The sequence below is a fragment of the Fusarium graminearum genome, chromosome 1 (assembly GCF_000240135.3).
Source record: "Fusarium graminearum PH-1 chromosome 1, whole genome shotgun sequence".
NCBI classification, from domain to species: domain Eukaryota; kingdom Fungi; phylum Ascomycota; class Sordariomycetes; order Hypocreales; family Nectriaceae; genus Fusarium; species Fusarium graminearum.
The window spans coordinates 3889766-3914316 of record NC_026474.1 but is presented as its reverse complement, the minus strand read 5'-3'; the positions used below and the strand labels follow the sequence as shown (position 1 = coordinate 3914316).

The window sequence follows — 24551 nt, the reverse complement described above, 5'->3', positions numbered from 1 at the left end:
CCCCATCTCATCTCTCCATCTTGCCATGCATCCATCCATCCAACCTTTCTTAGCCATGGGCTGCCGGGGCTCTTGCTTCTTCTTTCATCCTTTTCCACCCTCACCATCATTTCTTTTTCTTCCCCTTCCTTCACCCTCCTCACCTCTCTACTTTTCTACCTCTTCCTCCTCCACGATAGAAACCGAACTCTCCCAATACCTAGACAATTATCAGTCAGCAAGCCTTCATTTGGTTTGTCGACTCTGGGGTTCCGGTACTTTTCTCGCGCGAGTTCTTCTTTGCCCTGTCCGTGTCTACCCAGTCCGTGTAATAGACTCGACCTGCATTCTCCAAACGTTATTGAACCTCAACCATCAACAACCTTTGGACTTGTAGTTTTTAGGGTTCTCTCCCTCCACCTTTTACGCTTTCCTTACTCACAGACGACTGTCTTCTCTCTTTGGTGAGTCTCGCTTTATTATTGGTTTTTGTCACGATCTATCGACAATTGTGGTCTCGCTCTGTTCAATCGATCAACAAACACTCGCGTACATATCTCCGACTTCTACTCGCTCGCTTCTACCTGTTCGTCTTTTTGCGTTTCCCCTACCGCCGACACTCTCGCAACTTAACCAACAAACGAATATCGCGACAACGGCTTCGATCTCGATTCCAACGACGACAGAAGACAACCTGACCACACCTCGACGATCATCATGGTATTCTGGTCAAGACCTCCAACTAACTTTCAGATTTAGACTGCTTGAATTTGAGACTCATCGGGTTTCCTATATACCATCGACATTGTTTTATCACCGCTCACAACAAAAGCAATTCTTTTTCTGGTCCCAATCGGTAGACCATTCGCAAATCATATCGAATCTCCACGATTCGTTTATATACGTTTTCCCGTACCTTGACGTTACAACCCACGATCTAAGGTGCTTCAGTAAATGGCCCGAAGCGCCTACTGAACTCTAGTCGATTTATTATCGGCCCAGCCTCGAATCACTTTCGCGTTCACGCCAACAGGACCGTCTTAACTGTGGTATAAACCCACAGTTTCGCTTTACGGCCCTACGTTTCGCTTCATCTTCCGACAAAGGTCGCGTTCGATCTTCGTCGGTTCTATCTCAAATCCTTCATCATGCCCGGAGGCGTGTGTGCCGTCCTCGACTATGAGGTCGACATGATGTCCGAGTACGTTGCCGAGATGGCCACCCGTGTCGTCACACCTGAGGCTGCTGTGACTTCGCCCTTCCGCAAGTTCGTGTCTCAGATCCTCACCTCGACACGACTGCCCAGCACCACCATCCTCCTTGGAATGAACTACCTTGCCAAGAGGATCAACACCTTGAAGGGACAGGGTCCTTACAAGGCTTCCGAGGGACAAGTCTGGCGTTACTTGACCGTCTCTTTGCTTCTGGGAAGCAAGTTCCTCGATGACAACACCTTCCAGAACCGCTCCTGGTCTGAGGTGAGTGGCATCGCCGTCTCTGAGCTGAACTCGCTCGAGTTTGAGTGGGTTGAGTCCATGGGCTGGCGTCTCTATGTCAACCTTGATATGAGCAAGGATTACCAAGCTTGGCTTGAGAACTGGCGTGACTGGCAGGACATGAAGAAGCGACAGGTCGCCCAGGCCAGCCGCGAGAGGCTCGCATCTGTTGTTCCTGCCATCGACACCGACGTCGCCAGGTACTCTGGTCATCGCCAGTCTCCTCAATCGCGTTACCTCCAGGAACAGGTCGCCGAATACGAGCGCTACCAGGCTATGAAGTCCCAGCAGCAAAGCTACCGCCCACGCGAGTCCGGCTGGGGTCACACTTCTTGGGGAGCTCCTCTCACTCCTCCCGACTCTGGCTATGGCACCCCAGACTACGCTATGTCTGCTACTTCGAGCAACGATCGCTATAACGAGTGGTTTTCTCAAGCCGCCGCACAATACGCCAACCGATACCCTCAACCCCCTGCCCACAGCACGTTCTACCCCAACTCGCGCCACAACTCCTATAGTGGTCACTACCACTACTCACAAAACATGTGGGAGCATGGTCTTGCTGAGTGCAGCTGCACTGGCTGCGTTGATCCCATGAAGCAGCAAGTTCCCTATTTCGTGCCTCACGGCTACAGTCAACCCGTCATGGGTTAAAGTCATACCAAAAATGCTTCATTTAATGCCTCCGATCGAGGGCGGTTCGATCTTGGAAAGAAGAAAAAAGTTTTAAAAGGTTTCATTTTTACGGCCACGATTTTCCTTATTACACGCATCCCGAGAACGATAAATTCGCATTCAGATACCCCAGGCACGACAAAATTGTTCACAATATGACCTTTTCGGCGGATCATTCTCAGGATTTCTATTACAGCCATGACTGGATGACGAGACCCGGTTAGCTTTGCAATGCTCTTCACGGGTAAGCAAGGCTTATTGTTTCCTGGTCATGCCCAGACACAATGGCATTCTCCTTACTGTTTTCTTTTTGATTATACGTTCTGTAATGGTCACACCCGGCGTTCGGCTTTCTCATTTTACACTACACGGTTCTGGTTCGATAGACTTGCAGTTTACAGTTTCCATCGGCACTCGCGTTCGGCAGCATTCACACATTTTGTCACGTCACGATTCGCAGCTTGCCGCTCCTTTGCGTGGTACTGTCTTCGATCCCTATGCTGACGGCAAAACGACGAAAACTTCAGCACAATACATCCTACTATAGATGGCGATTCGGTAGCGTTACACCACTGCCACTCGCTTGGACACTCCATTATGTGGTAAACACAGGATGGTACACACGGTCACAATCTACTCTGACCATTTCTTCCTCATGTTCTCATGTCTATGCACAAATCAATGCAACTTGATTCGAAGCAAGTATGACTCGTTACTGCTCAATGAGCTAAGCGGCACAGACTTATTGAGGACGGTACATATATTTCCCTTTTCGTCACTTTTTTCTTTTTCTTTTTCTTTTTTCGTTTGTTATTGTAAGTGGCAGAAATGGATTTGACCACAGGGAAACGGGTTTACATGACGGGGTTTATGCATTGCAATCAGCGGGTAAAACAAGGGATCTGGATTGATCGGCTGATCATCGGTTTGATATTACATTCTTGCTTGTTTCTTTTTCAAACTTCCCGGCGTGTCGGGTACTGACATGGATTCGTCAATGTCGGTGTGCCTACCGCCAGAGGAACGGGGTGTTACGCTCTTGACTTTTGCTTCGCACAGGGTTCGGTGTCAGGCACTGTGGCAGACTGACTTCAACACGATGTTGAGGCAGCTGCTTTTTGTCGCGTCGGCTTAATGAAATCATTATATCGCCGAGTTTGTTTTTGCTACCACATCTTTTCTTTTTCACGACTTGAGACGATTCTCACGGAATATTCAAACAACATTCAAGGGCACGGAACGATGCAGTCTACAAACACGAGCTGCTTTGAATCTCGATATAACGATTCAACAACAACCCCGATGTATTTTTCAGCTCTTGAAAGCTGTTTTTAGGTAGTTGGCTTTTGTGTACTATGTGCGCAAATAAAAAAAGGTGTTAGAAGCATTTTTATTGCTCCAGTGCATGCAACGAGTCGGACAAGATGATTTGCATGAAGGTGGATTTGTAAAATAGCTGAGGTAGGTGTCTAAGCAGAACATGAACTGAAGCAGCATTGCGTCCGGGGTAATCTTGCTATATTTTCTCTTGCAAGAAGAGCCTTTTACAGAATTACTCAAACAAACAATAAGAATAACATTTCAACACATTGTTTCGTGCCGACTCTAATTTCCTACTTGGTGATGACTTGTGAACTGTTTACCTGGTATTCACCAGTCTGCTTGTGCCGCTGGCGGTAGATTATCGGATACGCTGTCGGTACCTGAGTTTGGCGAATGTTGATATTTGTTTCTCTTCGTACATGATCTTGACACCCTTTACAGTGACTTTACTCATATCTACACCTTCTGACTGACGCCACGGCTCATTCATACCATCAAACCATGTCCAACCGCTTTGTGTCTGCAGGAAAAATTGGTTCGTCAGGCGAGATATCTACAGAAACGAAGGGAGCAGAACCAAACGCACCCCAGCAGCCTCTCCACAGCTCTACAAAATTAAAAGAATGGGAAGTCGTTCAGGAACAACTGGAAGCTGAAAGAAAAAGACGCGAAGAGCAGCGTATCAAGTTGGCCACAGGAGAGGGTGAAAAGAGCTTATATGACGTACTCCAAGCAAACAAAGGTTGGTATGCTTTCCAAGACATAATATCATACTCATCAATTAACATGAAACAACAGCTGCGAAGCAAGCGGAGTTTGAAGAACAAAGCAAACTACGTAACCAGTTCCGCGCGCTGGACGATGATGAGATAGAGTTCCTGGACGAGGTACGCGCCAAAAAGCGCGCTGAGGAGGAACGCGTGAAGCAGGAGACAGAGGAGGGTCTCAAGGCATTTCGCGAGCGGCAAAAGGGCGATACTGTCCAGGACGGACCTGCTGATGCTCAAGAAGGAGGCGAAACGTGGGAGATTGGCCGGAAGCGGAAGCGCAACAAGGAGAAGGAAGTCAAGGGTTTAAGGCGCAAGGTCAGCACTGCAGAGGAAACTGACAAGCAAGATCTGAAGCCACCAGAAATCACAGAACAGGACGGCGAAAAGGAGGTGAAGCCCAAAACTGCAACTCAAACAGCCTCGAAGCCGCCCGAAAAGAAGGCGTCGGGGTTAGTGAGTTATGGGAGTGACTCCGATGATGACTGAACATGCCGCAAGAACTTATTAAACATGGACAGCATATAAACAGGGAGACTTGGCACATTGGGATCGTTGACACGGTAGCTCATGGACGAATACCGTCCTACGCTCTATGAAAGACGCAAAGCAGATCCTGCTCTCGCCTCCTAAGGTATAATATAGATACACATATGCATGCAGTCCTTTGATCATAATATGCTCCCCTTGAGAGTGATTGGAATAATAGTACAGAAAAACTACACAGCGGTTTGCCTCAACCGCGCTTCTTTTCATATCGCACAGATACAACACCTTTTTTTACTCATCGCCGTCCACGTTGCCAACATTGGGCCGCATGGGCTTGGTGGTCACGGATTCAACAGTCCAGTTCCACAAGCTGCGGAAGCTTCCCTTGATCCAACCCTCAACCTCGGCCTCGGAAACCTTGACTTGAGCGGCGCGAGCCTCGACCTCAGAGGTCATCTCGAAACGCCGCATGCGCTGCGCCAAGCGAGGATCAATAACAATTGGTGCGGGCCAGATCTTCTCCTTGGGAGGCCCGGCAGGAATGGTTGCAGCGTTATCGTCGTCTGTCGTGGCAGGCTCCTCAGTCTTCCACACTGACTTGACCCAGTCATTCTCCTCGTGCTTGAGGACGAGCTGCTGCTCGTACTGACCATCGGCCTCGCGCCATTCGCGGGAGGAAGCGGCGAAGCATACGGCGGCGACTTCACGGCCGATCTCATCGGCGAGCTTGCGGCGGTTGAAGAAGCGGTTCAGACGAACGAAAGTGTGGCGGAAACCGAGGCGGTGGGGTAGAGGAATGGGGTTTGAAGGAGAGAACTCGGCGGGAATCTGGGCAGGGAGACTGGCGAGAGGGTAGTCGGCGGTGGTGTTGTAAGGGACTGGTTGGGGCGGTCGTTCGGGCTTCTTCTCTTCGTCTTTCTTCTCTTCCTCCTTGGACCCATCCTTCTTCTCCTCAGCTTGCTCACCCTCGACCTTGGCGGTCTCAACAGCTGCCTCGATAGCCGCAGGTTTCGTTTCTGTTTCGGGTTTTGCAGGAGCATCGAGTGGGCCGAGCCAGCCTTCGTGTAAGCCTCTCATATACTCCTTCCATGTATGTAAGCCGAAGACGATATCACCCTGGACGCCGTCATATTCTGGTATGTTGTTCTTCTTTCTCAAAGCCGCTGTTATAGCCTCATCTGTTTGTAGATCCTCTTCGGTTGGTCGCTCATGCTGCCTTCTGTCCCGACGAATCTTCTCTGCCACAGCTGCTCTCACATCGCCCTGCTGCCTTCCCTGGACGAATTCCCAGTCAAGACCAGAGGCGGCCAGAACCGGCTTCGCATACTCGATAAAGTGGTCCTGCGCAACACGTAGACCGTCTCCAGGGGGTGATTCGAGGTAGATCGTCAACTTGCGAGGAAGATGGCTTGCTGAGGGGATTAAATCATTCGCAAGAGGAGCGACGACATGCTTCCACTTGGCTGTGGCCCTCTTCTTCTCGCGCTTATCGTAGATAATAGCCGCTGAAATAGAACCAGTAACAGCCCAAAAGATGAGCCAGTTTCGTGACGGGAGTTTTCGAGGAAGATTTGGCAGGCCCATCATTCGAAGAGCTGGATTCTGTTGCGGTTTAGGACTGGGGGCCTTGTAGGTTGCGCCGGTGCCAGCAGCAGGCTGCTGCGCTGGGGGATTGGAGTCAGCCATTGTGTATAGATGTTACGGCAGCCTTGGCTGAAAAGACCGGAAAGCTCGATCGTTGAGGTCTTTGAACCGTATGAACCGCGGGGCAGCGAGCGTCGAGATATCGGCTTCGCCGTCTAGTTCGGACCGTTGAAAAAAATGGCGATAAGCAGCTCCGATAAGGTCCGGCAGTCGGGATGGAAATACTTTAGCTCCGGAGTGTTGATATCATGGACGAAGGACAGTCAATGACAGGTAGAACACAACTCTGTGTTTATTTGTAAATACAAGATAACATACCTGATAAAATGAAATTTGCTTTCTAGTTTATATCTCATATCTGATATGCTGTATTTGGTAACTGGGCACTATGTAGACCTCGTTATCAATATTTCCTTTTGTGTATTCAAATTCTAAAAGCAGACGAGATATATGGTTTTGTACATCCTTAGTAGGTAGGCTGCTTCAATTCTGTTACTACATACCTAGTACATACTTGATATTGGAATTCCTTGCTCTCGGTACTTGCTTTCCCTTGATTAGATGCTCTGATAGCGAGCCTGAAAACCAACTCGAATTGAGCATGCGACCATTGACTGAGGTTGTTTAGACTAAGTTGGTGTCACAGTGCTTCCAATTCTCACATGTTCAAGGATCCCTGGCAAATTGCCATGTGGGAAACACAAGCGATAATTGGGTGTTACAGAAGCCGAGACGAGCATGGTAAAGCTCCATCTGTATTTGATTCAGGGTTGCATTAATAAAGCCAAAAGTGCTATCCGAAATGATTTAAGTAATTAGATATCTCAGGAAACAGATGTCATGTCGTCAGAGTTCATCTACCTATGGCAATCAGATAACATAGAGGCCGAACAATTTGGGAACGAAAGTTGTTGATAGATATCCAAGGATTTGAAAAGGTGGAGGGTCCCGCGACATGTGTGTGACAGGTTCACCTGAGGCTCAGGAAGAATAGTAGAGACGTGCATACCCGCCTGTATAGCAACAAATCCGACATCCAATATGGGGAAACGCACCGGGCAGGGATTTGGCCCCTGAGAGATCTCCAGTACATACAGCAAAACAAGGACAAGCCCAGAAGCAAGTCTGCAGACACACACTACAACGTATAAGAACCGATAACAGAGATGAGGGCTAGAGAGAAACCGGAAGATGGTCAGTTCACGATCGATTCACCACCAGCACCGCTTGCCGGTGCCGAGCTAGCTTGGGGCGAGGATTTAGTCAGGAGTTCCATACATCTAAAGTGCAAGGTAGCCTACCTCTTGAGGTTACAGGAAATCCTAGAATTTGATACTAGACAGCAAAGAACATAGATGCCAATTTCATGAATGATAGGACACTATAAAAGATCTTGCTAAACAGATCTAAATCCAGTGGTCCTAGAACAGCAAAACGACGAATGCTACCTGTAAGCCTACTTTATTCTCATTTAGATTGGATAGGTGGGTTCTAATAGAGGTAGCTTGCCGCAACGCCTCGCTAACAGGCCCATCGTTCTCATGAACATAGAAAAGTTACATCGTACCTTGGTGCCTGTTCTGGGCTACAAAAGAATTAATAGATAGGTCAAGAGGTTACTCTAGAATGATACAAACAGACTTACCAGTTCCTACATACTAACTATGTCTACTAAGGCATCTATCTCTTATGCTCTTAATAGGAGGTAGTCACGTTTACCAATACTTTGAAGCTCTCTCGAAAAATCCATTGCTAGTGATAGGCGGGCATGTATGGATGGAAGCTAAACTTCTAGCCTACTAATGTAGGTGGCCAGGCCGAACCAGACCGCCCGAGCAGCCTAGAGTGTCCGTTGAGCCCCTCGGATCGCCCCTGCCCCCTCCCACAGCTGGCTGCCAACTGTCAACCCCAACCCAAAACCAATGGAAACGTTTCATGCTTTTGCCTCCCCAAACATGGGCGACACCTAATTAAATCCCTGCAAGTTTGACTCAGTACTGCGTAGTGCAGAAGTAGCACCATCTACAACCACTGGCCAAGTATATCAGTATTGCTAACTTGGGCTAGGTGCAGTACCTCCAGTCCACTGATGTATGCACTTGCAGAAATATTCTCATACCTTCCTTCTCATTTGTTTTTCAGTTTGCTATCTTCATTTAGGTAGTTCAATACCATTTACAGTGTGTTCAGGTCTAGTCCAGGTCAAGTACTCTTTGTGCTCCGCCAGAAGTGGTCCTGGTACTACCCGACCCAGGTAATTTATACCTTACCTCACCTTGAGGAGGTCCTTCCTTAGCACAGCACAACAGCTCTAGGATACTTGCCAATTAACCTAGTCCAGTCCCGCGTGCCGCCCCTCGCTCTCCCCCTCCACAAGCCCCTGGACTGGACCCTCCCCTGAAACTTGTCCGCCATCTCGACTCCCGCCTGGCAGTCTTGATCTGATTCTTTTCACCTTTACCTTCGTTATTCGCAGACGGCATCACGGCGAAACGAGGCGATAGAGACGCCTTAACTAGACAAGATGGATCCCAACAACAGTAACAATCGCCTCTATCTCAACTTTGGCAATGGCAACGATCGTTTGACCGCCTCGGATAGGACTGCCTATCCCACTACGCCTTCGACATTTCCCCAGCCCGTTTTCCCTTCAGCATCTTCTGGCCAACAGTCTGGAGGATTGCAGCCTCAGCAACAGCAGCAGCAGCAGTTTGCTGGTGGCTATGCGCCCCAGGGCTACTTTAACCAGAACCAATATGCTCAGTATGGCGGCCAGCAGCCGCAGCAGAACGATTATCAGCAGGGCGCTGGGTACCAACAACGATCCAACACACCGGGCACCAACGACCCCAACACCGGTCTCGCCCATCAGTTCTCCCACCAGAATCTTGGTGGCGCTGCTCGAGGGCAGGCTTATGCCAGAGGTCCTTCGCCGGGTCAGCGTCCCAGAACTGCTGGCAGTTCAGGACAACAGCCTGGTTACAACTACATGAACGCCCCTCCCATGCCTGGCCAATCCTCCGCCCCCGGCGAAGAATTTCAACGAGCACCGGAGCGAAATCCCGATAGATATGGCACCAACGCCAACAGCAACCAGAAGAAATGCTCTCAGCTTGCTGCCGACTTCTTCAAGGATAGTGTCAAGAGAGCACGCGAGCGCAACCAAAGGTACGGAGCAGCAACACAACTTCTGCCACCGCTTTCAAGAGTGTGTAGCTAACTCGTGACGAACCAACAGACAGAGCGAACTGGAGCAGAAGCTTCAGGACCCTACGCAAGGCGCGGCCAGACGCGAGCAGCTCTGGTCCACCGCTGGCAGGAAAGAAGGCCAGTACCTGCGTTTCCTGCGTACCAAGGACAAGCCCGAGAACTACAACACTGTCAAGATCATCGGAAAGGGTGCCTTCGGAGAGGTCAAACTTGTGCAAAAGAAGGGAGATGGCAAGGTTTATGCCATGAAGTCACTCATCAAGACAGAAATGTTCAAGAAGGATCAGCTTGCTCACGTTCGATCAGAGCGAGACATTCTCGCCGAGTCGGACAGTCCATGGGTTGTCAAGCTATACACCACCTTCCAGGACTCGTACTTCCTATACATGCTAATGGAGTTCTTGCCTGGTGGAGATCTCATGACGATGCTGATCAAGTACGAAATCTTCTCCGAAGATATTACTCGCTTCTACATTGCAGAGATTGTTCTTGCCATTGAAGCTGTGCACAAGCTAGGCTTCATCCATCGGTATGCACCACATTGTGCCCCCCCTCTGCACTCCCTGAAACCTGTCTAACTTTAAAACAGTGACATCAAGCCCGACAACATTCTTCTTGACCGAGGCGGTCACGTCAAGCTTACCGATTTCGGTCTGTCAACAGGTTTCCATAGACTTCATGACAACAACTATTATCAGCAGCTCCTTCAGGGACGATCTAACAAGCCGCGCGACCGTAACTCTGTTGCCATTGATCAGATTAACCTTACGGTCAGCAACCGATCTCAGATCAACGACTGGCGACGATCCCGAAGACTGATGGCTTACTCAACTGTTGGAACCCCTGACTACATCGCCCCCGAGATTTTCACTGGACATGGCTACACCTTTGACTGCGATTGGTGGTCACTGGGTACCATCATGTTCGAGTGTCTGGTTGGCTGGCCTCCATTCTGTGCTGAGGATAGCCATGACACCTACCGCAAGATCGTGAACTGGAGACAGACGCTCTACTTCCCTGACGACATAACACTCGGCACCGATGCGGAGCACCTGATCCGAAGGTAAGTCACCTGCTGCACCGGCACGAACGATGCAATCGCTAACGTCAACCAGCATGGTCTGTAACACAGAGAACCGTCTTGGTCGCAGTGGCGCGCATGAGATTAAGAGCCATGCTTTCTTCCGCGGCGTCGAGTTTGACAGCCTGCGCCGTATTCGCGCACCTTTCGAGCCCCGCCTCACTTCCAACATTGACACCACCTACTTCCCTACCGATGAGATTGACCAGACTGATAATGCTACTGTCCTGAAGGCTCAGGCCATCCAGTCAGGCCGACAGGTTGAGGAGTCCCCCGAGATGAGCTTGCCCTTCATTGGCTACACATTCAAGCGGTTTGATAACAACTTCCGGTAAATACAAAGGAACATCTGGGTTGCGAGACCGTTTCATCCACGAAATACACTCGCTTGTGTGGACAAGCTTCCCCTGGCTACCACTAGAATAGGGATGGTAGATTGCACGAGCAGAAGCATGTTGATTGAACAGCTGTTTGTGGCATGATGAGACCAAGGAACTCTTGTATAGCAAAGCCTGGTCTTTGTTAATGATTTTTTCCGCTGTTTTGACACATCTTTTGATGTTGATATGATTGCAGGACAAGTCTAGAGGAACACACGCAGATGGAGAGTGAAGACGGTTACGGTATGCGATTTGCATTATAGGGGAATGGAACAAAATATGAGATTTCAGACATTGCCATACAAGTCAATAATAATCAACAGAACCCAAAGTGGCGTTTGAGCAAGATGTATTTGTATGTTGCGAGTGCCCATCGACGCGGATCACTTCCTGCAAGAATGTATTTTAAATCAACGGTCTGTTATTGTCTTGGCAGGTCTTGAATAGTGAACTTTATTTTTGAAGTCCTAACGATCCAACATGAATAGCATTCGCCAGTACACTGCATCAAAATAACTCTTTATGCTGCCTGTCTTTATACTTGATGATCGAACACCAGGTCATCGTTTGAAAATCCTTGAACGCCGTACCGTGACCAGAAACTTCCTTTGATGACTCCCTATGTACAAATAACCACAACGGAGGGTATATAAGTATGTATCATTACCTCCGCATCGCCTGTCCAGGAGCGGCATTGAAACGCTCCTCACGCTCTGTCATAAACATGACCTGGATCCAATACTCCTTGGCATCCGGGTCCCAAAAGGCAAACTGTTTGTCCTCGCGCTTATCGAGCTCACGCGCTGGGATTTTGAAACCCACTGTCTCGTAGGGCTCGGCGGCGACGAGTAGGTACTGGAAGTTCTTGTCGGGCTCCTCGATGTGCTGGGTGAAGGCGTTCATGACTTGCCACTTGGGCGATGTCTCGGGTGTTGCGTCGGGGTACTGTAGCTGGAAGAGCAGGCCCTGCTGTCGAGAAACTGGGTCGCGAATCTTTGTGATCTTGTATCCGGGACGACCGATCTTGACGATGTTACGACGTTGCGCAAAGCCTGCGCCTGTGACACCGATGGGCAGGCCAGTAGCTGGGTCAATAGCACCTTGACGACCCTCCTTCTGCTCGCGGGCAGCGCGACGGGCGAGGTTGGTCTGATGCTTCTTTCCTTGTGTATGGGCGAGATAAGAGCCGTCGTTTTGGTGGACAGTAAGACACAGACGGCACTCGAATGATCCGACGTGGTTCTTGAAGAAGTAAGGGTCCTTGTCGAGGTCGATGGTCTCGAGAGCCAGCTTGCGAAGACGTTCGCGACGGTCGGCGTTTGTGGCGGATTGAGAGGCGACACCGCCGCCGCCGAATTTCGAGCCGGCACGATTTTGGAAATCCATTGTGGTTTATGTGAATGCGACGGAACGAGAGCGGGTATCAATTGAGTTGGCGTTGAGGTCAATTTGCGCGAAGCTGAGATGGAAAGAAAAGCGCGGTTGTATGCGTAAAGTATGGATATACATTTAAGTTGGACTAAGTTACTGGATTAAAGAATTATGTGGAGAATCTCAAGGTGCGTCAGACCAATCAACGCTTAAAACCATGTACTTCAATGAACTTCTGTAGGCGCTTGAATTCGATTATACATCTTCAACATGATACAGTATGAGAACCGAGTCTTGAGTTTCTTAAAAAGGCACTGAAATACAAATAAATGGCCACTTTCTCTAGATCTTCACCAGGTCTGCATGCTTGGACACCCACGCCTCAACACAGTTGACAAATCTGTCAAACTCAGCTGTTGGTGTTCCAAGCACCAGAGCAATGAACCCTCTACGGACAACCCAGAATCCTTCTTCCAACATCTCAAACCAAAACAGGTCTCTCAAAGCATCGATCTCTTCAACCTCTCCAGATCGCTCGATCACCCGATCACCATGTGTGGTGAAGTGCACTCCCATGATTGTACCAAGACCGGTAAAGAGTACTCTTGTACCCTCCGTTACGGCATTGAGCCGTTCCCTGAGCTCGTGACCAGACTTCGTAAACTGATTTGCGACTTCAGGTGTGTAGATCTTGGTCAAACCAGCATGTCCAGCGTGAGTCACTAGAGTGTTGTTGTTGAAGGTGCCTGAATGGGAGAGGGCATTTGGAGACCGAGGATCGAACGCCGCCATGATATCCGCCCTGCCGCCGAAAGCACCAAAAGCGAGACCTCCGCCGAGGTATTTCCCAAAAGTCTTGAGATCTGGCTTGAGGCCTCTTAGTTCCGAGATGCCTCCCCCAGAAAGACGGGAAGTCATGACTTCGTCTATGATGAACAAGACGCCGGCCTATTCTCTTGTTAGTAAAAAAGTAGATTGTAAACGCAAGAAGCACTCACCTTTGCAGCAATATCTTGAACGCCTTGAAGAAACTCAGGCATCGCTGGAAGACCACCTCCAGAGCCCTGCATTCCTTCTATCAAGATAGCAGCGACACCATCGCTCTTGATGGCGGCACGAGCACTACCAAGATCGTTATACCTGGCCACTACCCAGTCATCCGTGTCCACATTGTTAGCTTCTGGCTTCCCTCCCTTGAAACCTATGACTGCGCCATGGTAGCCTCCAGAGAAAGTCACCACTCTTCTCTTCTTGGTGAAGGCCCGCGCAGCTGCTAGAGCATGAATGTTGGCCTCGGTACCCGAGTTGCAAAAGCGAACATGTTCAAGGTTGAAGCGACTGCAAAGCTCGCGAGCGAACAATTGCTCTTGCGCTGTGTGACCACCCACATTCATGCCAACATTATCCAGCACATGTCGAATTGCCGACGTGATGACGGGGTTGGAATGTCCATAGAGAGCCGCCGTGAACTCTCCGGCCAGATCTGTATATCTTTATAAGTTTTTAGCTATAGTTCTATGGGTGCAATAGATTAGACCACTTACACATGCCCGTCTTCGGACGTAACCTGATATCCTTGGCCAGACTTGATGGCAACCGGGAAAGGGCTCGTATGAAGAACAGTTCTTGTGTTCCCGCCTGGCATTGATTTCAGGGCCTCTTCATGTAAAGCTTTGGATCGTGGGTTGCGAGCAACATATCGATCTATAGCAGCGTCGAGTTTCGACTGAATTTGGTGGGAGAGATCTGAAGACATAGCTGCTGTATTTGATGAATGTGAATTATTTTATTTAGTGATAGCTTGAAGATATAAGAGAATAATGATAATTGTATGCTTGGGCTATTGAATCATGTTATAGTCAACCAAGATATTAAATATAGTGACCTTCGCATCTCGGGATGAAGTGATGGTCATTGCGATGTCGATGAATGACATGAGAAGTAGTACTACCTAGTTTTCGGGTTCCCAGTATCGGGTTTCGGGTTTGGTTCCATCCAAGTCCAGTCATTCAACGACAACTCAGGAGCCTTTGAATGTTTACTTGATTCCGATCACGCTGTCAAGTGTTAGAATGTATATTTACTTATTGATTATTTGTTAATTACCTAGACGCTTCATCCATATGTAGTATCTGAAGATGATGCATGACTTGTATGTCTGTGTCTTGTTTTTATTATTATTATTATTATTATTATTCAAACCATATGTTCTAGTCGTGACTACGCTATATATCAAATATATATGATGATCATGGGCAAATATACATTCACCCGTTAAACAACGCTAGAGTTGTCAATGTTGGTAGAATTCTCTATTCATGGCATTAATAGTAGAAATCGCAGGTGGTGATCAGAAGTAGGTACGTACCTTTCGGGAGTGGGGGAGAAAGGCGGTCTGAAAAATAAATCGGCAGAATGAAGCCATCCCACTTAATTTTTCAAACTTTTGGTCGAGGTCGGCTAGTATTCATAGACATAACCAAGTCAGAAATTTTCACAATGGCCGGCTCAATCACTAAGCCCAAGAGTAAGTCGCCAATTCTTGTCGCAGTTAATAGAACTTCATGTCTGACTTTCTGCAGAGCCCAAGTCCAAGCGAACTCCCGTTCGTCTTCGTCACAAGATCCAAAAGGCTTCCGCCGCAAAGCAAAAGAAGGAGCGCAAGCTCGCAAAGAAGAATCCCGAATGGCGAACAAAGCTAAAGAAGGACCCTGGTATTCCCAACTTGTTCCCCTACAAGCAAAAACTGCTGGATGAGATCGAGGAGAACCGCATCAAGAAGGCCGAGCTTGCGCAAAGAAGAAAGGAATTGACCAAGGCCGCAAAGACTGGCGCCACAGACGACAATGCTATGACCGACGTTCAGGTCGACGTTTCTGATGAGATGGAGGAGGATGAGGAGTTGGACGACGATGTCGACGAGTCAAACCCCATGGCTGCTCTTATCGCCAGTGCTCGCGCTGCTGCCGCTACCTATGACCGACAGCTTGCTGACGACGACGATATGGATGACGACGACGAGAGTGATGATTCCGACAACGATCACGGCCCTGAGATGTCCATTGGTCAGGCCTCTTCAAGGAAGACTTACGACAGAGTCTTCAAGCAGGTTGTTGAGCAAGCCGATGTCGTCCTTTACGTCCTTGACGCCCGCGACCCCGAGGGCACCCGTTCTCGCGAGGTCGAGCGCCAGATTATGGCCTCTCCCGACAAGCGTTTAATCCTAATCATCAACAAGTGCGATTTGATCCCTCCCAAGGTTCTCCGAGACTGGCTTGTCTACCTGCGCCGCTACTTCCCTACTCTGCCTCTCCGAGCTTCTGGCGCCGCTCCCAACGCACACACTTTCAACCACCGCGACTTGACTGTTCAGAGCACCTCTGCTACACTCTTCAAAGCTCTCAAGAGCTTCGCCGCCAGCCGACAACTCAAGCGTGCTGTTTCCGTCGGTGTTATTGGTTACCCCAACGTGGGTAAGAGCTCAGTCATCAACGCTCTTCTTTCAAGGATGAGCGGAAAGGGTGGTAGCTCTTCAAAGGCCTGCCCTGCCGGTGCCGAGGCTGGTGTTACTACGAGCATTCGCTCTGTCAAGATTGACAGCAAGCTCACTCTTCTCGACTCCCCCGGTGTCGTCTTCCCCTCATCCTCCTCGACACAGTCTGCCGGTCTTGTCTCTCTCAAGAACGCCACCGAGGCACACGCTCACCTGGTCCTTCTCAACGCTGTTCCTCCCAAGCAGATCGACGACCCCATCCCTGCTGTCACCCTTCTCTTGAAGCGCCTTTCTGCTTCTCCTGATCTTATTCAGAAGCTCACAAACGTCTACGACATTCCTGCCCTGCTACCTAACCGCGCTGACGGCGATTTCACCACTGATTTCCTTGTCCAGGTCGCCCGCAAGCGAGGTCGCCTGGGTCGTGGTGGCATCCCCAACCTTCCTGCTGCCGCCATGACAGTTGTTACTGACTGGCGTGACGGTCGCATCCAGGGATGGGTCGAGCCTCCCGTTCTTGCCGTCGGATCTACAGCCACCGCTGCCAAGCCAACCATCAAGAACGCTGGCGAGGATGATATCGCCCCTGATCAGAAGCAGATTGTTACCGAGTGGGCTGCCGAATTCAAACTCGAGGGTCTATGGGGCGACAACAGTGCTGACGTCGATGAGGCTATGGAGGAGTAAAGAGAGAACGAAAAAAGCTTTTTGGTGGTTTGTTGTCAAAATTGACGGACGATTTTATATGAGTTCTTCACTGGAAAGTTTGGCGTTTCAAGGATGGCTGTTAGAACGGTTTAAATCCGTGCATATACATTCGTAAAATAAAAAATAAAACTATCTGTCTACCCAAAAACGCCTGCATGGTTGCCTTCACCAAGTGAATCGTAGATTATGCATTATGCCGTATACCTCCTCTCTGAATCAACTTTTTGTCTTGTCTATGCTTCGATCAGCTCCATCTTGACACCCCGCTTGCCAGTCATCTCATCCTTCTCGTCACGGACTCTAACCCTGACCTTCTGGAATAGCTCGACCTTGATCTCTCGGCTTCCCTTGGTTGTAAGCGTGTAAGTCTCGGCATCGTACTCAGCCTCTGGCTCGGGCTCCGCAAGATCTCTCAGTCGGATCAAACCCTCGGTACCAAAGCGTGGAACAAGGACGACAAAACCGTTGCTGAAAATCTTCATAACAAACGCATCTTCCTCGGCAACCTTGCCCTTGAGAGCTTGGCCAACGTAGTAGGCGATACTGGCACGACCTGCCATTTGGGCATTGCGATGCCTCACGTTGATGTTTTTGCAGACGGCCTCAAGGCGTCCTCGGCTGCGAACGTTGGGGTGAATGGCTTCGTAATCAATGGCGGCGGCGAGCTGTCGATGAGCTAGAAGATCGGCGTAACGACGAATGGGGGATGTGAAATGAGTGTAGATCTCTGACGCAAGACCGTAATGGCGGAACTCGGGATAGGCTTGAGTACCAGAGCAGAAATACTCGGCGCTCATCATGCAACGAGTGGCCATAATACGCACGAGGGTGTTGAAAAAGGGCTCCTTAGAGTCAACGCATTGATCCAGAGAATCAGCAAGAGCCTTGCTGGAATCAGTGCGCAGTTCCATGCCACGCTTGGTACGCAACTGGTTCGACAGCTCGTCGAAGTTGGTTTTCGGAGGAGCGCCGTGGCGACGTAGGATAGCAGTTTGAGGGAAGGCCTCGTAAATCTTGGCCGCGACGCTGATGTTTGCGAAAAGCATAAACTCTTCGACAAGGGAGTTGGTGTCAAGAAGCTGCTTTGTCTTGACATCAATGGGGTCAGATGTCTCGGATTCGGTCTGCACCTTGACTTCTGGGGAAGAAAGGCTCAAAGCACCAGCCTCCATTCGCTTTTTCTTGAGTTTCTTGGAGAGCATGAGAAGCATGCGCATACCCTTGGTAAGGTCGTCTTGCTGGGAATCATCATCGATTCTCAGCTGGGCCTGTTCGTAGCTGAAAGCTTCTCGTGATTTGATAACAGACTTGGTGAAGCGAACATTGACGATGTCGGCATTGTCATTCAGCTCCCAGAGTACAGAAAAGGCAAACCGTTCAACATATGGCTTGAGCGAGCACAGATCTGTACCTAGCAGTGGGGGAAGCATGTCAATACGTTTGTCCACCAGATATACAGTGGTACCTCGGATGCTGGCCTCAGTGTCCATGGCGTTGGCGGGCTTGACAAAGTTGGAGACGTCAGCAATATGGACACCAACTTCGTAATTTCCGTTGGGTAGCTGTTTGGCATGAAGGGCGTCATCGATATCCTGGCAACCAACAGGATCGATACTGCAGATGAGGAGTCCTCGAAGATCCTCTCTCTGCCTCCAGCCAGGATCATCCATGCTCGTAGGCACTCTCCAGTCATGTCCCTCTTTGGGAAGGCAGTCCAACACGGTCTTGGGGAATGGTCGATACTGGACATCCCACTCGAGTAATAGAGCCTCAGTCTCGGCAGACTTGGTCTCCAGCTCACCCAGAGACCGCACAAAGTGGCCAATAGGATGCCTGGAGTCACGCTCCCAGCCGTCAATGGTTACCAACAGACGCTTACCGAGAAGATCGGCCACCTGTCGTGAACGGAGTCGAATCTTGGGAATCTTCTTATCCATAGGGATGAGGAAGACGCTGTCTTGCTTGCGACCTTGGCTGGAAGCCTTGCTCGCTGACGAAGGGTCGATGTGGCCCACATATTGACGCCAGTTACGCTTGACTACACCAACAACCTTGGCCGTGGGCTGGGGCTTGCTCTCGGAAGCGCTCTTTTGAGTCTTCTTTACCTGTTCTTGGAGAGCTTTGCGCTCCTTTTCCGAAACAAAATCCTGGCTCTCCTCCACATCGGCGTTCTCATTCTTGGTGATGGTATCCTCCTCAATGATCTTCGTTGAGGGCTCCTTCCACTGATCTTCGGGAAGAACCTCGACGACTACAAGATCACCATCGACAGATCGGTTGATATTTTCGCGACCGAGAATCAGAAGAGGTTTTGGGAATGACGGGACTTTGATAGAACCTTCGAGATAGTTGTACGGTGAGACGTTGAAGATGCCTTGATGCATCAAACCGGCCTTGACTCCAGTCATCATCTTTGACAGGGTGAAGTATTCGGGATAGAGCATCTGGCCCTGCGTCTTGAACGATCCCTGGGTTTGCGCCTCTGCCACCATGTCGAGGAGCCTCTCACCATCCTCAAGGCTGCCGACGTATTCCCGTAGAGAGGATGCGTGAAGCCCGCCCTCTCTAGCTTTGCGAAGGTTCTCCCGATCATCACTAAGCATCACTATCGCGGGGATATTTTTCGCCTTTGTTCCGGCAAGATGCTCGCCGTACCACTTGACAGCCTGTCGAACAGCCCTATCATTGCGATCATTGACGGTCTCGTTTGTCTCTCGGTGGACAAATGTCTCAAGCCTGAAGTCGTTGAAAAAGACGTAAAACCGCTTGTCCTCACTCTTTGTGAGCCCCACTAGGCGGTTATAAAGAGGCAGTGATCGATTTCGTAGTTCCTCCAGCACTGTTTGCAAGATTACCACGTCGTAAAAGGCCGAGCTTTGCTCAAAGAGATCCATCGCGTTCAGCAGTGCGTTAGTATCAGGTACTAGGTAATGACCTTGAGGGAAAGCCTTGGTGCCCGCAGGCTTGTCCGAGAGGACGAAAGGCTGGGCTGTAAAAAGTATTAGCCAACTGCAGTGATGGAGAGTCAAGAGCTTTTCCACCTTCTTGGGCGGCATTTCTAGGAGCGTCGTGAAGACAAGCCTTGCAAAGCTTCGAAGAGCAAGGAATATCCGTTCGTAGGTAGACTTCTCTCACAATTTTCTGCACTTTGCCACTTCTAGTTGAACGAACATAAACCTTGCTGGAGATATTTGAAGCCAACGGGTCGGACTCGGTTGACCGTTTTAAGCTCGCCATCTTTGTTAGATTCTCCCTTCAATGATGTGGTGAGTTGATGAGTAGGTAGGTATGATGAAAAGACTCTTGGTTGCAAAGCATTCGAGTAGATGATAGTGGGTCTCTTTATCGATAACAAGTTTCTTTATCGATAACTGATAAGTCTGGTATTTCCTGGGTAGATTGTGTCGAAGGGAGAAGCCGTAGGCTGCTGAGCAGTGCTTTTATATTGTGTGAAAATTAGGTTGCTTCTTTACCTTACTTTTTATGACTCTTTTTCGCAAGGCAATAGAAAAGTTTATTGGCTTCAAAGTTGTGCTAAGCACCAAATAACCGATAAGTCAGCAGCTTCAAAAGAGATCCTCACAGACCGGTCATCACATGACTAATCACGTGCCATATTAGATCAACCTCACTTGACCTTCTCTCAGACCTTGCCTTCTGTAATTGTTTATGTTTTTAAGATTTTGCGAAATTATATATGAAGTTCTCGATATTAATTTTTGAGTTAATCTTCAGTGACTCTAAAGGGATATCGCCCACACTTGGTGACGCATTTTCGCCCACAGTCTGCTCCGCTTCCTCATCTGACAGACACGACTTTCACGCAGCTGGTTCAACAGAGCTCGCTATTTTGCAAACTGCCATGCTTATCGCATCTGTTGAACCACTCATCAAGGGTCTACATTGAACACAAAAGTACGTTCATAATAGAATGCCGAGAGACTGCAGACATGTTGCACTCTTCTTTGAAGATGCGACGAACGACTACATAAGTACATAGTATCTAAAGGCGAGTGAGAGCGCACTGTATATTAATACATTCATATTTATTGTACGCAAATATGCATCTCTAGCTCGCGCCCATTACCTGGATGAGGTGATGTTGATTCCTATTGTTTGTATCGAGCCAAAGTACATCACCTGATTAAGTCAACAAATCATTTCGAAAGGTATGTATTGAGAAAGTTCGGCTGCTTGGAATAAAAACTCCTATAGCTGTTGGTGGAAACAGAATGCGCTTTCGTCGCTGCAGACTTGTGTCACAACCCATCGAAAGCCATATTGACGCAGCACTGGTGAGTTCAGTGAGTATTTCCACCCCTTACTACTGCCGGAGTCCGAGTTCGGCATAAGATTTTTGTTAACAAAACAGGAACTATGAACAATTTAAGTGGCAATTCTGGGATTTTCCACTGAACGTTTAATGCCACTCATGTCTACGAGTACGGCAAGATGTTCTTATGTTATTCGCCTTGTCCATCTTGTCTCTCCGTCTCTAAACTGGACGATTGGGAGAGTGGACTTGGCTGCTGAGGACTGTCCAACGATAACCTACTGCAACTTCTTGTTCGGGGACGGACGAACCATAACTACCAGGTGTGACTTGCATCCAACGTTGCAACAGAGCCAACCTCCATGGCTAGCCTCAGCATGCATGCAACGTTCTGCGCCAATGGCCAATGAGCCACGTTCTGTTATGTACCAAGGCTTTCGCGATGTGTCAATTTGCTAGACATTCACGACTCAAGATAAACAGAGGCGCCATAAAGCATGGCCGAGACCGACGATAGACCATGCGAGCAACATGAACGCTTCGTCATTATTGCGGCCAATACGACACCTACTGGCACAATTTCTCTAATCCTCGGATCCATAGCTTCTAGCCAAGTTTGTTGGTCACCAACATATGCCATTATTGGCGGCGATTTATCACCGTTGGGAAACTATTGGTGCAAGAAACACTATTAACCCAGCATTGGGTCTTTGCCGAGTCTCATCCCGGAGGCGAGGCAGGGTGATTCGAAGGATTACCCGTACGCCTAGTGATGCAAACCCCAAATGAGAAGAACCCCAGTGGCGACTGTAGTCCTCCAGCTCTGAGCAGGTTGTCAAGCGATTCGCATCGACCAGTGGCCCCTGGGAGCTCGATGCCAGTCCCGATATGACTGTCATCAGAGCCCCTGTGGTTTTGGTGTTTTACGGTTACAGTTGTTAAAAATACACTATCGGAGACAAGTTGACAAAGGCAGCCTGGTATAAGGATGGCTTATGCGATGTCAACATTGTAAGGGCATATTTGACAGCATGTTATTACTACTTAAATTGCCTTGCTGTTGACAAGAATATGCAACCAACCAAGGTGCTTTTGAGATTGCGGGCCTGGATTATGATCTATGCATCCTAGATGCACCTTGTCACACTTGGGATAGTTTGACAAGTACTCTGTACAGCACTAGACATCCCATAATTTCTCGATTATTGAACGTCTGCCATGATATTGTTCTCGGCGTTGTCAGCATCGGTAATATTGCTTGCAGGCATGGGCTGCGGCCGGTGAGCAGAACCCTAGGAGCAGCATGCCGATCCATGTGATGAGAAGGGGCAGCAGCAGGCTGCTGTATTGGGAAACGCATGACGCCGGGTATTGCTAAGCCCGGTGTTCTGCTTGAGAGTGAATGCGGCGCGTTAGAGAAGAGCCAACGAGGTCGTATCCAGATTCCAGCAGGGCTCGAACGATACTTGGGAGAATGCCAGACAAGCCGACGGCCTGAAAATATACGTTCTTTTCGTTGGGATCGAAAATAATCTTCCGAGACTTTGCAAAAGGCTGAGAGACAGCATACGCCGCTATGCTCTTGGATCACATATCTTTGCAGCGTGGCGCGTGTCAGAAGGATGACAACCTAGCAACAACAGGCAACCTTGATTCTTGGCTTCACGACAAAGGATCGATTTGTGATAAACGAGATACTCTTGTGCCACAGAATGGAATTAACCACTCGTGAGGACGAATCGAAAAGAGATTCAAAATCAGAGTCATAAGCACCACTGCGCTAATATTAACAATCATCTTAGCAGCAGCAAGCATATGATGGAGAACAGGGGTCTGACCCGGGTGTGAAGCTATTGGAATGAGGACCGAGACAAACGCCTCTTGTTGGTAGCAAAGAATCGGCCGCACAGACTGATGTGATTGGTTTCGTACTCGCAAGTCAGCCAAAAGACGAAGTAGCCAGCCGGTCAAGCGTCACAAGACAGCGAGCCGAGGACAGGTTTGCAAGGGTAATGCATCAGCATGATGCAATAGGGACCCGGATTTATGGAGAAGGTCGTTGACTCAAGCATTGTCAGCGGGCTAGAAAGACAATGGCGACTCAGTTATTCAAAGAATTGAGGAACTGCACAAGGTGACAATAACGTGGCCAAACACAACGGGAGGCTAAATTATACCTTGGGCTCCAAAACCAGGATACTGGCGAGGGGGGAAAACGCAGCCACCTAGCGGTGATTTTCCACAAGGGATTAAGCCGAGGCGAACAGACTGGGGTTTTATTCGGTGCCGACAAGGTTTTGTACGGATCAGCTCATACGATGTCTACCGGCGATCTACAAGCGAGATTTTTACGTTGCGGATTAAGGCAGGTACTGAACTTGAAGGCTCGTGTTAGGGCGCCTTTGACGTGGTCTACGGCTGGGGGACAGATCAGAGCCAAAGACCAATGAAATCATACAAGAGATCTGTGACACGAGCATCGGAAAATGGCGAACAGGAGGAGGCTTAACGAGATGACAACGGTCCCAAGGCTGATGTGGTCTGGAATAAAAGCCGCGGCGGGGCAAACAGACATCAAAAGGACGGCGGGCGATCCAAACAAGGTTCCACCCACTTTGCTGATAGGCGGAACCTGTTGTTGACTAGTTCACAGGCGTGTCTGCGTTTAGTCTGGCGTGCAAAGCGTCTGTGAGTCGCTGGATTAGACTCATTAGAGCCAAGGGTGGATGAGAGCTGAGCATCACGAGGGGCCACGCGGGGCAGAGTTGTCTCGCAGTTTTAGGAGTGTGATGGGCCATGCTTCTCGCGTATCTCGCCTGCAACGTTAGTCAACCCAGGGCGGAGACAGGACAGAGACTCTGGGGTGAAAGTTGGCCTCACAGTGCATGGGGGGCACGAAGATCTAGGGGGGCTTGGATCTATAGCATTTTTGGAACACTCGCATGGTTGGCATAGCGGGTCGCTTTCTGGCATGCAGAGACACAACCTAGCACTGGCACTCGCACTGGCACTCGCAGCAGTAACGACAGCTTTAGCCCTCTGAGTGTTGCACTGTAAATGGCATTTCTCCATGATCGTACATGTCAATGGAGGATAGCCACAGAGCGGGAACGCGCGCGTGTGTGGGCGGGCAGGCGATGGCCAGACGGCGGTGGGTGACAAACGAGGGTTGGTAGGTTCGGTTGGGATGTGAATTGGTGTGGTCTGGGGTTTTGGGGGCGATCGTTCCCGCACCTCCCCTCTTAGCTTCCGTCCATCCTCCTCCTGCTTCTGTCTATTTCACAGCTCCTTTCGGTTGCTGACTATTTACTTGGGAAACTATCTGTTGTTTGATGGGTATGTATCTCAAGCCAGGTCCTCAACATGACCTGCTTTCAAGATGTTCCCTGGGACGGCGTATGTGGCATCCACAAGCAACGAGGATGAAGTAGTCGTCAGTTCCTCGGTTGAACGGAAAGTGTCCGTGTTGACTCCATGGTTCTGTCTGGGGTTACGGGTTGATCGACTCGGCTGAGCCCAAACACCAGAAGCCCGATTCGCAACGTTGATTAATTACAGGTGGGTTCCTTGTAAGTGGCTGATCAAATTTAGCGCATCCATGGCTTCTCGCCATCTTCAAACATCTCTCTCTCTCTCTCTCTCCGTCTCTATTAAAATGGTTG

At 49.3% G+C, this 24551-nt stretch overlaps 8 protein-coding genes across 8 annotated transcripts; 4 read left to right on the top strand and 4 right to left on the bottom strand.

The window, feature by feature from the left end:
* Nucleotides 1-1127: 1127 nt before the first annotated feature.
* FGSG_01191 (uncharacterized protein) lies at nucleotides 1128-2129 on the top strand (the record flags this gene model as incomplete). Its single annotated transcript, XM_011318661.1, has 1 exon — nucleotides 1128-2129. The coding sequence occupies one exon, from the start codon at nucleotides 1128-1130 to the stop codon at nucleotides 2127-2129; it is 1002 nt and encodes a 333-aa protein (XP_011316963.1).
* A 1845-nt stretch (nucleotides 2130-3974) lies between these two features.
* Nucleotides 3975-4839, top strand: FGSG_01190 (uncharacterized protein; the record flags this gene model as incomplete). Its single annotated transcript, XM_011318660.1, has 3 exons — nucleotides 3975-4215; nucleotides 4272-4696; nucleotides 4762-4839. The coding sequence occupies 3 exons, from the start codon at nucleotides 3975-3977 to the stop codon at nucleotides 4837-4839; spliced, it is 744 nt and encodes a 247-aa protein (XP_011316962.1).
* Nucleotides 4840-4932: 93 nt separating this feature from the next.
* Nucleotides 4933-6415, bottom strand: FGSG_01189 (import inner membrane translocase subunit TIM54; the record flags this gene model as incomplete). The annotated part of the gene is made up of 1 exon (XM_011318659.1): nucleotides 4933-6415. The coding sequence occupies one exon, from the start codon at nucleotides 6413-6415 to the stop codon at nucleotides 5021-5023; it is 1395 nt and encodes a 464-aa protein (XP_011316961.1). The 3' UTR covers nucleotides 4933-5020.
* A 2482-nt stretch (nucleotides 6416-8897) lies between these two features.
* FGSG_01188 (serine/threonine-protein kinase cot-1) lies at nucleotides 8898-10999 on the top strand (the record flags this gene model as incomplete). The annotated part of the gene is made up of 4 exons (XM_011318658.1): nucleotides 8898-9541; nucleotides 9612-10112; nucleotides 10173-10646; nucleotides 10735-10999. 4 exons carry the CDS (start codon nucleotides 8898-8900, stop codon nucleotides 10997-10999), a joined length of 1884 nt encoding a protein of 627 aa, XP_011316960.1.
* A 708-nt stretch (nucleotides 11000-11707) lies between these two features.
* On the bottom strand, nucleotides 11708-12430 carry FGSG_01187 (uncharacterized protein; the record flags this gene model as incomplete). The annotated part of the gene is made up of 1 exon (XM_011318657.1): nucleotides 11708-12430. One exon carries the CDS (start codon nucleotides 12428-12430, stop codon nucleotides 11708-11710), a length of 723 nt encoding a protein of 240 aa, XP_011316959.1.
* A 327-nt stretch (nucleotides 12431-12757) lies between these two features.
* On the bottom strand, nucleotides 12758-14171 carry FGSG_01186 (uncharacterized protein; the record flags this gene model as incomplete). Its single annotated transcript, XM_011318656.1, has 3 exons — nucleotides 12758-13363; nucleotides 13414-13906; nucleotides 13960-14171. 3 exons carry the CDS (start codon nucleotides 14169-14171, stop codon nucleotides 12758-12760), a joined length of 1311 nt encoding a protein of 436 aa, XP_011316958.1.
* Nucleotides 14172-14914: 743 nt separating this feature from the next.
* FGSG_01185 (nuclear GTP-binding protein NUG1) lies at nucleotides 14915-17416 on the top strand (the record flags this gene model as incomplete). The annotated part of the gene is made up of 2 exons (XM_011318655.1): nucleotides 14915-14942; nucleotides 14998-17416. 2 exons carry the CDS (start codon nucleotides 14915-14917, stop codon nucleotides 16593-16595), a joined length of 1626 nt encoding a protein of 541 aa, XP_011316957.1. The 3' UTR covers nucleotides 16596-17416.
* FGSG_01184 (mitotic control protein dis3) lies at nucleotides 16850-19853 on the bottom strand (the record flags this gene model as incomplete). Its single annotated transcript, XM_011318654.1, has 2 exons — nucleotides 16850-19605; nucleotides 19658-19853. 2 exons carry the CDS (start codon nucleotides 19851-19853, stop codon nucleotides 16850-16852), a joined length of 2952 nt encoding a protein of 983 aa, XP_011316956.1.
* Nucleotides 19854-24551: the final 4698 nt, after the last annotated feature.